Below are 12,044 nucleotides of genomic sequence, written 5' to 3' on the forward strand. Positions count from 1 at the left end.
TCAGGAACCGTGAGTTCATGACCTGAGCGGAAGCGGGACGCTTCAACTCCTGAGCCACCCAGGTGCCCGATTTTACTGACTTTTTAATGCTTCTGCTTTTTCTATCTTATCTAAGAAATCTTTACCCCAAGATCATGAAAATTTCGTTTTATGTTTTAGAGTCTTGGTCTTTATATTTAGGTTGACGATCTGTTTCTTTATCCATCTGATGTTTACGTGTGATACGAGGTAGGGAGTGACGCTCATTCTTCTCCATAAACATATCCAGTGTTCCAACATTCGTTGAAAAGACCATCCTTCCCCTATTGAATTACCTTGGCACCTTTGCCAAAAAATCAATTAACTATCTACGTGTGAGTCTTTTTCTGGACTCTATTCTGTTCATTGGTCGTGTCTATCCCTATTTCAACACCACATCTTAATTACTGTAGCTTTTTTTTTAAGTTTAGCAACTTAAAACATTTTTTTTTAATTTTTTTTTTTTTTTTTTTTTTTTTTTAGAGAAAGGGAGTGAGAGCGGGAGAAAGAGACAGACAGACACAGAGAGACAGTGAGAGACAGAATATTCAGTAGGCCCCACGCTCAGTGAAGAGCTTGACTTGGGACTCGATCCCACAACCCTGGGATCACAACCTGAGTGAAATCAAGAGTAGGATGCTCAACTGACTGAGCCACCCAGGCACCCCGTAGTGTGGTGTTAAATAGCAAATGTTTACATAATGCCACTACTCTAATTTCTTCTCAAAATTATTTTGGCTATTCTGGGTCATTTGCACTTACAAATAAATTTCACCATCAGCTCGTTTACAAAAAAAGACTCCTAGAATTTTGAGTTGAATTGCACTATTTATACACCAACTTAGGGACAGTTAACATTTACAAAATTAAGACTTCCAATTCACAATTACGGTATACCTCTCCATTCAGATTTTCATTAGTTTCTTAGCAGTTTCTGTGGTTTTCGTTGGATGAGTCTTGCACAAATTTTGTTACATTTGTCCCTAATTATTTCATGTTTTCAAAATACTATTGTAAATGAGAACTTTTAAATTTCAATTTCCAATTATTTGTTGGTAGCATGTAGAAATAACATTGAGTTTTGTACGTTGACCTGGTACCATACCTTACTAAATTCATTGATTAATTCTAGTTGTTTTCATTAATTCTAATTGTTGTGGTGGTGGTTTTAAAGTTCATTTTGAGAGAGGGAGAGAGAATCCCAAGCAGGCTCCGCACTATCAGGGTTCAATCCCAAGAACGGTGAGGTCATGACCTGAGCTGAAGTCGGATGCTAAACTGTCACCAAGGAGCCTCTAACTGTAGTTGTTTTTTTTTTTTTTAAATCGGTATGCTTTCTCTTATTTTACAGGCTCTATCTCTTTGCCTTTTCACAAATCTTAGAAGGAAGACAAACTATTATGTATGAGGTTAGCTGCAGGTTTTTCAGAGATATTGTATCAGGTTAAGGAAGTTCTCTTAATTCTAGTTTGTTCAGTTTTTATCAGGAGCAGATGTGAAATTTTACTGGATACTCTTCCTGCCTCTATTGAGATGATCAGGTTTGTTCCCCTGTATTGTGTAATATGGTGAGTTACATGGAATTATTAAATTCTTCTTGTGATTCGTTTTTCAAAAAAACATTTATATTGTGGTAAAATAGACAATTTACCGTCTTGCCCACATGTTTGTGTACAGTTTGGTAATGTTAAGTATATTCATTCTTGTGTAACCAATATCCAGAAATTTTTCGTCTTACAAAGCTAAAAATTTATACCCTTTAAACAATTTCCCATGTCCTCCACCCCTCTACTCATGCATCTGAGAGTTTTATGTAAGAGTTTCGGTCTCTGACACACTGGAAATAAAAAAGTGGTCCTTCACCAGAGGTTTTTAAAATCAGTCTAAGTTAGTATTTTAAATCAGTTTGCTAGTAGTAAAAAACCTTTTAAACAAGTGGTTGGCTTGCAAATGAAGCTTTCGAGTCATACACACACAAAAAGCCAGTGTTTTGAGAGAACAAATGCACCTAATTTTCCGATTATTTTCATGACTTCAAGCTTAATAAAATTAGATTGTGTTTTAAAGCAGTTCATTTCACCAAGCCGTAATTTTTGAAGCATGTCAGAGTTTGGCTCGACCATAAATAACATACAGCACGTTTTTCCCTGAATCCTTTGATTCCGTATACTCTGGTCCTGGCTGAAGTGTCTTGTTGTTACACAGGCAACATAAACAGGTAATTCTTTTTAGTTTAAAAAAAAAAAAAAAATGGCTTACCAAGAACCTCTACCTGAAGAATCGTTGGCTTGCCTTTTGACAATTACTAACACTCAGTGTCACCATTTCTTCTGTTGCTGTTCTAAACCAGTTTGGCTCTGTGGATGCGATTTCATCTATTTTCTCATAAAGACTAAACTCTAGGGGCATCTGAGTGGCTCCGTCGGTTGAGCAGCCGACTCAGGCTCAGGTCACGATCTCCTGGTTCGTGAGTTTGAGCCCGGCATCTGGCTGTGCGCTGACAGCTGATGGTGTGGAGCCTGCTTGGGATTCTCTCTGCCCCTCCTCCTCCCCCACTCCTGTTCTTTCTCTCTCTCAAAATAACTAAATGAATAAACTTAAAAAATAAAGACTAAACTGTAACATCTAATTTTAGTTGTGGAGTCAGTTCTTCCCAAATCGATAGTTAAGTACATGGGACTCATGCACAATACAGCAGATGTAGACGGTCATATTTTCCTCCAACCCAATATTCCAGGAATTTGACAACCATTTTTTTTTTATGCAGGGAAAAAAACTTCCAAAAACACAGAAATATACTGTATAATAGTTTTATTTTTCTCATATTACTATTTTTACATTTTATGCACAAATATTTTATCTGAGTAAAAATAGAAAATAACTGTTTTATGTAAAATTACAAAAAAAATAAAACCCACAAAGAAATACATAATTGTTATTATGACCGTATAAGTGTCTTTATTTAAAGAGTAAAAATGTAGGCAAAAATCCTCCTTCCTTTTACAAAAGACTGAGAATATTTTTTTTTTCTGGCAGCAAGTGAAATATCACTGAAATATCAATATTTTTACACCTTCTAGATGTGAAGACATCAAGTTAGTCACAGGTTGTTTGGTAATTATGAATCTTAAAACATTTTTGTGCTATTTCAAAGATACACTAGTTCTTTTTAAAAAGGCGGTAGCATAAAACGATGAGTATGGAAAACAGCTGACCTCACCCAAAGTGATGGGAGGTACAGCCCTTGAAAGGAGTATCATACTCGAGTGTCCCCATTAATCGGGAGAGAAAAACAAGTACTTAACGGACACGGATGCACACACGCGTACATGTCGAGCCGGTCATTCCACGTGAAGGTCAACCACATGGCATTTCTGTTTAATGTGTCTGACTTTCCAGTATCAACACGCATTTTCCAACTTCGGGCTAGGTATGCATGAAAGTTGGCTCAGGGAGAACCTCATGCGGAAAACAAGTTTTAAAACAAAAACGGGCATTTCCTTATTTTTTACTTAGAGGGTAGAAAAGATGGCCAATGATTCTTTCTTCCTTTAAGTATACTGTAAATTCTCCTATGGAAAATTTATTCATAAGAACAGCAAGGAGTGAATAACATGAATTCTATTTTCTCTTAACGACACAAGTTATCTTTCAATAAAAGAAGAGACTACCTGGCTTTCTGATGATTTGTAACCTCAACACGGACGATGGGAACAATTTAGTATGTAAGTTGAGAAAAAGTCACTCGAGTTTCTTGACTCCACTGGGGAAATGAGTCTCATGACTTCACCTATGTTACAGTATACGAAGTGATGATGACAGGTGAAGAAGAAAGAAATAGCACCTGATCCTGTAGGAGAATGATCCTTGTTCAAGTGATAATGGGGAATAAAAACCGCCAAAGGAAGAAAAATGGGTGGGATGTATTTTAAAAAAAAAAAAGGAACCTGAGGACTTAGAGAAAAGAAGCAATAGTTTGACTTTAGGATCTAAAAGAACGTGGGTGTTCCTTGCCTTAAAATATACATACACAGATAATTGCAACATAGAGGAAGTCTGTCAACTTTGCTAAAACTTTAAAATAATGTCTCCGCAAAAGCATTTTAAATGTTAAGGTCAAAACTTTTAAGTTGCTGATAATGTACCAGAAGAGTAAACTTTTTCATGGTTTTACAACTACAAGCAACGTGTCAACTCTCCAGACCAGAAGATGGGGCAAAACCTTTTTAGTGATCTATTTCTTACGTGAACCTGGAGCTTCTACACAGGACTTCCTGCTGTCATTCTACTCAGATGCTCTTACAGTCGCCGTGCCCAAAGTAAACTAATAGTTTGTCAGTCTCTTCTGTATGTGTTTATAAAAAGGTAAAAATAGAAGCTACAAGTTTTATTTTTTTCCGGCATCTACCGGGGGGCCTTAAATGACTTGATAATATAAAGGGACCGACATTACGCAGTCCTCCAGCCACAGCACTTCAAGTCACGATCTGAGGTGACCGGAAAAGAAGATCCTTCCTCTCCTGCTTGTTCCTAAATTCGCCTCCTGCTACGGCTCAACACAAACGACCATCTGGTTCTGGTGGCAGCGACTGCTAGCGATGCCTCCTCGACTCACTACCACCGCCTTTCCTCCGGGTTAGACAAAAGCATCAGCTGAGCTTTTATAAAGCTGTTCAGGGAGATGGCCATAAAGGAAATGATGAGGGAGAAGGTGCATAAAGAAATATCTGAGAATCAATCTCCTGCTCTAAGAGGATTAAAAAGCTCTCTGCCAGTATCTCCTTTCATGATTCATGTATCGCAGCCTTAAAACAAAAAACAAAAAGAAAAAAAGAAAGGAAACCAAGCAAAAAAGAAAGACATTTCTAGTGATTTCTGTTTAGTGTTGGATTGTGATGACGTTTTCATAGATATGGGGATCATTTAATTAAAAGTTTTTTTTAAATGAGGTATTGTCTTTTAAGATACATTTCCTTTTGAATATCATCATGTATTCATATATGTGTACAGTTATACATACAACAAAATGGTCAATTGGACATGTATACAGATATATGGGTACTCACACATATATAATATTCAAAAGGAAAAAGTTAAATAGATGGGAAATTTGGTTTTGAGAGAAGACTTGCCTATACTGGAGGTCAGAATTTCCTTTTAAATGTACTGGCAACTAGTTTGTTGTTGTCTCAAAAGGTAAGGTTAACTGCAGACTGATTTCAAGGCTTCCTTTGATCAGAAACACAATGCTCTATAAGCTGCTTTTGCATAATACACCTGCAGGCAGAATAGGCAATGAAAACAAAGAAACAAAGCAAGCCATACCAAACCAAACTAAACCACACTTTTATTTTCTGGCTGAGGTATACCTTTCCGGTGTTTTCAATCTCTGACAGGAAAAACAGAGATCATTTCAGGATTTTTGTAATAGTTGGTTTATTAGAATTAAATGCCTCTCTTAAAATAATTTAAATCCTGGCCTGACATTATGAATAATCTATACAGAAAATCCTTAAAATTAGCTGGAGTTAAGCCAGATTTCAACCTGGATCTCCTTCTTCGGCAGTGCTCTTCTGCCAGTCGACTTCTTATTGTCCTTTGCTTGCAAATATATAAACTATTTTAATAACTTGATGCTCTCAGTTTAGTAACTTATTAATATTATAGTTTTATTTGATATGAATATTTTAGCTCTGCTTGATTAGATGAAACAGGCACACATGCTGTAGCTGTGAAAAATTCCACTTTCTGGTTCTATGTAAAGCAACATCTAAAGCAGCAGAGAGGGGAAACAGTTATATTTTCAAAAATAGTTAAGCCAGACTGTTTCCTGGAGATACTTCATTCATTCTTCATCCTCAGATGCTACTGGCTATTTTTGGTAGGGCTAGACATTAATACTGACCAGTTTAGCTTTCCTGACTGTTACCAAACTATCCCACAATGAGCCTGGCTTCACGCTGAAGACATTGTGGTGATCCTTAACATACACGTATTCTAAAATATATGCTTCAAAGTAAAAAGATCCAAATTCACAAGAGTATGAAACATTTATAAAAAAATCATGCATCAGATTGTACAGTCTAGAAATAAAAGAAGATTCAAATTCAGTAATAAAGGTAAGAGCAACACTTGCTCTAACGTTTAAGAAAGACCTTGGGCTCCCAGAAGGTCCGGGCTCAATTATCCTTTTCCGTTTGCAGAGAAGCAGTGGCCAGGGCGACCGCCGTGACCGGCTGGGCAATCCCGTGAAGCTGCATCTTCGCCAGTTTCTTCTGTTCACACTCCGTGACCAAGCGGTTCAACTCTGCCGCACTGTATCCGATAAGAGTCTTCAAGTCACAGACAAACTTGTACACAAATCTCTTGCCTTGGACTTTACAAATCATGTCCCCATCATAATAATACCTTTAAAAAGAGAAGGACACATTGGGACCATGTAAAAAATACAGAATTGGGACTTCTTACTTACGATATTTCACAGATTCTTCCATAAACAGGAGCCTGGTAGAGTATTGCGTCTACCCCAACAGCAATTAACATTGAAGTTATGGTCCAAGCAAACTTCAAAACATGACTTACTAAAATTTCAATGCTCAACAACACATTTCCACAATTATGATAAAATACTACTTTAAAAATAGACAATGTTAAACAAAACAAAAAACCGTGGGAGTGGTCACAGGACCTAAGAACAAGGGCCTGGAGTCAGAATGTCAAGATTCAAAACCCAGCGTCTCTACTTAACTACCTTTGTGATTTTGTGACCACAGGAAAGCCAAATTTTCTCTAAGTTGTTTTTGTTTTTTAAAGTAGGCTCTGCACCCAATGGGGGGCTTGAACTCATGACCCTGAGATCCTAGAGTTGGATGTTGTACTGACTGAGCCAGCCAGGTGCCCCGCAAAGTTTTTATTCCCCATCTATACAATGAGGTTAAAAATAGTACTTACCCTCACAGAATTGTTGAGAATTAAAAGGATTATCTTTGCAAAGTGCTTACTTGGCACACAATGACTGGCACATAGCCCTCTATAAAGTATAAGCTATGTCAATAATTAAGAACCCATATAGTAAGAAGAAAATTTTAATATACATATTCAATGGATTGTGGGAATGTCCCCTTCTTTTCTGCATTGTACAAAATCCTTTGTGATGCAGCCACACCTTCACCATCACCATTTTAATATGTAAAGGCTCAACTTGGAGAGAAGTTCTCCAAATCTAACAGGGAGCCTCAAAAGTAGAAGTAAAAGGCCAGAAGAAAGACGGGATACAGAAAACCAGGAAAGAGGACATCATAAAGAAACAAGAGTTGCCTCTGTGGGAAACCCTCTAGAAGTCTAGCTTACTGCTGGTTTGTATGGAGATGGAAATAGAGCTAGATTTATACTCTGAAAAACAGACCTGATTTCCTGTCATGCGCTGCCAATTCCGCTGCGAATTCCAATAACAGGGAAAAGGTAAGTCAAGACTTATCTGGGCAGGTGGAATGTGAAGGCTTTGTTTTAAAACTGCACTGCCCATCTGTACCAATCTGACAATGAGCAGTTATGAAAGGCATGACTATTTGCCCAAATACCAGTGGTGTAAACTACCACAGCTGGCAGGATTTTATTACAGAAGTCATTCAATTTAATCAGGAGTCCACTAGTGAAAAGGCGGATCTATATGCAGGAAATTAAGTCACTTTTCTTTAATTCCAGAAGAGCAAAAGTGTCACAGTCAGTCACGTTGACTCTCTCAGTAAGGAAGACCACACACTGGGTGGGCACAGTTCTTGTGTTTCCTTTTGTGCCAATCACGTTAATACAGAATTTAGATCTCAGCCCAAAAACCACCAACTTCCTGTCACCCAGTTTAAAACGAGATTCGTATTTCAGCTTCTCAAGAAAATTTCTACATAATACGTAAGGCTGTAACAGACACTTGAGAAAAAAGTAAAATAAAAGAAGAAAGTGGTTTTACATGTCAAGGAGAAAAACGGAGTTGGTATAATCTTCTGTCTCTTGGTAAGAACGGATAAAGAATACAAACACTAAATTTAATTTTACTTAACGTGTCTTTCAATCTACTAGACGCATCATACAACCACACCTAATAGCAAGCATCACATCTGTACCCTCTCTACAATGAAGTCGAAAGGTACACAATACCTGTATTTTCATGGATAGGATTTTTCTTAAACTTGTCTTTTTTTAACCTTTTAAATTGTGAACTATATTACATAAACAGAAAGCACACCCAAATGAACAGCTCAGTGATTTATTTCAGTGAACACTCGCCTGTTAACTACAACCTAGGTCAGGAGACAGAACACTGCCAGCCCCCAGAATCCCTCCAAGGCCCTTCCCAGAAATCACCACCCCTCCTTTACTCTAAAAGGTAAACACAATCCAATCCTGTTGCATGATGATAATTCATGGCTTGTATTTACATTCTCATCACCCAAAAGTGCATCCCTAAACTCTGCAATTTAGTTTTCGTTTCTTGAACTTTACACTATAAATGTAATCATATACAGTCTTTTGGGTCTGATTCTTTGACTTTGCATTTGTATCAGCGCTTGTAGCTTTGTTCATTTTCTTGGATACACAGTCCACTCTCGTTTACCATAATTCATTTATTTACTCTCCTGCAGATGGATACTTGGTTTCTGGATATTATAAATAATGCTGCTATGAGCACGTGTGCGGACATATGCAGACGCTTCCGTTGGGTAAATATTTAGGAGAGAAACCGCTGGGTTCCAGGTTCTGTCCCTACCAAAAGTGCAGAAGCACCCCCGTGCTCACAACACCTGGTACCAGCGATCTTCTGAATTTCAGCCATTCGAAGATATGTGTTGTGCCATTTTATGGTGGTTTCCAACCAAGTTTCCCTGATTACGAATGAGGTTGTGCACCACGGCATATGGTCACTGGCCATTTGTATCATCTAAATTCTGAAGTGTCTATTTAAGTCTCTTGCCTATTTTTTCTAGTTTTCCTATCGACTTGCTACATGGAACCGATTTCTAGTATAGTATAAGGAAGGGCTCAAGTTTCCCTTTGTCCATATGGATGGTCAACTGTCGTGGCTCTGCTGATTGAGAAGCAAGTCTTTCCCCCACTGCCATCTTTAAATCAAATCCTCTTATATACCTGGCTCTATGTGGGCTCTCCATTGTAGTAACCTGCAGTCTGTTCGTCTCTCCGAGGCAAGCCATGCGCTGTCTTACTGTCGAAGCTTTCCAGCACTTCCCGCACTGCTCTCCTCCCTCACATGCCCTGCTTACTGCGCACTTTATGTTCCCATATATGTTTTACAATCAGCATGTCAAGTTCTACAAAGAAACTTATCCAGATGGTCTCTGCATTGAAACTTAATATCAATCTGGGGAGAACTGACATCTTAATGATTAATTCTAATACTTTATCTGTAATTTTGAAGGGACTTGTATATATACATTCATAGCAACCATCAAAAATGAAAGTTTTAATTCTAAGTATATGGAAAGGATCTTTAGATAGCTGGCAAAGTGTGTGAGACTAAATAAGTGATAAGCACATTGAAAAGAAAGCATTTTAGTTACTTAGGAATGCTATTTTGGAAAAGTAAATAATCCTGTAACAGTACTCACATGATCATGATCCTGTAACTGTGAATATTGATCTAACCACAATTTCCATGTAATTATGTAATGACAAGAGAGTGGAGAAAGTGTGTGTGTGTGTGTGTGTGTGTGTGTGTAGTGATGGGAGGTAAATCATAATCTCTCAGTGTGAAATTCACAATGTTCAAGTGAATCATGAAGTAGCAGTAAAAGCATATTATTTAGAAATACAGAGGTAAATTGCAAAGCTATTTTACACTATATTCACTCTTCCAAAAAAAAGACAGTAATTCCATGATATTTCTATATATCCTACTTCTCAGTTACTTAAATGAACATACTGAATTTCCCACTGTAGTAAGCATAATTTCTGAAAGTAATTCTGTCAAAAAAATTCATACAAGTTATGGGATATTATAAATAATTTTATTCTATTCCAATTCAGTGTGAAGGTTGGATATTCAGAGTTAGGCAGGTTGAAGGGGAAGAAAAAATAGAGGAATGGGTCGACCTTTTGCACCTAATTATAAAAAAGGGAAAATATCTGCATCTTTGCTAAACTTTACACTCAATTCACCTATGCAAATGGCAGCATCTTTATCTGTTAGGTAAATGACAGAAAACTCAGAGATTAAACAGTTAAACACATATATTCTTTTCAACCAGATAAAAACAAATAAGCTTGGAATCATCTTTTAAAGAAACTGTTCCTCAAAATTATCACTAAAGATCTTTGCAAAAAGTCATTTTTAACATAAATGTAAAACCTTTAGCTTTCTGGGGTCATTTTTTAGAAAGGTTTAATGTTAAAAAGAAAAAAAAAAATCATCGCCTACCTTAATGCACGACTTAGTTTCTCATAGTTCATTGTAGGCTTATTTTTACGTTGTCCCCATTTTTGTGCAACCAGTTCAGGCTGATTTAGCTTAAACTCGCCTTCGTCACCAACCCAAGAAATGCAGTCTCGAGCATCCTTGTCAGTAAGAAGTTCTAGCAAAAACTGCCATAGTTGAATTTGGCCATTGTTTCCTACATGGACAAGAAGGACAAGTGCTGACCAGTGTTATGAATTAACAGCAGGCCAAAGACAACAAACAGATTCTCTGGGTCATTCCTTCCCAGCCATGCTAAAAATACATCTGTTTACAAATGCTGTTTAAATACTGCCAGGGAAATAGCATATTCACATTTTCATACAATGAAATGAAATACACATTAATTTGACAAATTTTAAAAATACCATTAGGTAATGCAAAAATACCTGTTCTGTTCCCAGGAGAACTTCTATCTTCTCCTGAAATCCTAGGAGCTCTCTGTACTTTAGCTGCCTTTGCACTACTATTTATGACTTTAATGGTCGTTGGTGTAGCAGACTGCACGGATGCTGGGATAATTTGCACAGCTGCAAAGAAAAACAAGGAGAAATTTTCTTCTCTTCCACAACAAGCAGTGAAAAAAATTACTGAAAGACACAGAATGCAGTTAGTTTTACTAATGCCCCTCTAATTAGCTCAACAAAAGGCCTCGTTTCAAAAAAGCCTTAATCCACAACAGTTTTGAACAAAATTACCAAAAAAGTTCAGGGGATAAGGTATGATGTTTGCTGTATGGTTTGAAATCTTAACTTGAGGAGTAAGTGTTGATCTTATTTGGAATTAACTTAGTGGTGTGTATATGTTAGGCAAAGAATTATGAAAACGTTTGTTTTCAAAATATTTCTTCATTAACAACAGTGTGTCAAATGTTGGAGAAAATACGGACAAACGAGAACTCCCATGCACTGCTGGTGAGAGCAAACCCCTGCCCCCACTTTGAGAAAAGCTACAGTAATCCCTCATCAGGTGGGAAGCATAGAACTCCTGGGATAGAGAATCTCACACTCATTCTTACAAATACTCATTCAGTGCCAGTCACAGAGTTTTAAGAACAATATTTAACAGCAGTGAAAATGAATGAAATTACACCGCCAAGTATCGATATGGGTCTCATAACTGTCAAACAAAAAAGCAAGTTACAGAAGGATATGTACAGTTTATGATCATTTTACCGAAAAAGTTTAAATATGTGTAAAACAATACTATAAAGTGTGGTTACCTACTTGATAAAAATATAAAATATGCACAGAATAAGAAACACCAAATTCAGGACAGTCATTTAACGCGATATATAAAAGTTCTAATTCTTATGGTGTACATAAATGTTATACTTCATTTCTTGGTATGTCTAAAATATTTCATCAAAAGTTTAAAAATTAATTTTTCTTTTTATTATCTTGCAGTGAATTAAAAAAAAAAATTTCTGACAAATGGGCCACATGTTATGTGCATGAATACTCACGCTGATCAATTGTAACTATCTCATTCATCTGTTGTTCTTGGCTTGCCAACACATCTGAAGAACATACATAAAAATTTCTGTTTATATTTAAATCCA

The 12,044-nt window shown here is 36.9% G+C and overlaps 1 protein-coding gene across 3 annotated transcripts in view; it reads right to left on the minus strand.

The window, feature by feature from the left end:
- Window positions 1–2,950: 2,950 nt before the first annotated feature.
- GABPA (GA binding protein transcription factor subunit alpha) overlaps window positions 2,951–12,044 on the minus strand; it is a 40,405-nt gene continuing 31,311 nt past the window's right edge. For all 3 annotated transcript variants that reach the window (XM_007075025.3, XM_007075024.3, XM_015543259.2), the window contains exons 7-10: window positions 11,949–12,002; window positions 10,873–11,013; window positions 10,448–10,640; window positions 2,951–6,426 (exon numbers count right to left, since the gene is read on the minus strand). In XM_007075025.3, the coding sequence (XP_007075087.2) occupies window positions 6,198–6,426; window positions 10,448–10,640; window positions 10,873–11,013; window positions 11,949–12,002 (617 nt within the window). In that variant the 3' untranslated portion in view covers window positions 2,951–6,197. The remainder of the gene's footprint in view (window positions 6,427–10,447; window positions 10,641–10,872; window positions 11,014–11,948; window positions 12,003–12,044) is intronic.

This window comes from Panthera tigris, chromosome C2, assembly GCF_018350195.1.
Source record: "Panthera tigris isolate Pti1 chromosome C2, P.tigris_Pti1_mat1.1, whole genome shotgun sequence".
NCBI lineage: Eukaryota > Metazoa > Chordata > Mammalia > Carnivora > Felidae > Panthera > Panthera tigris.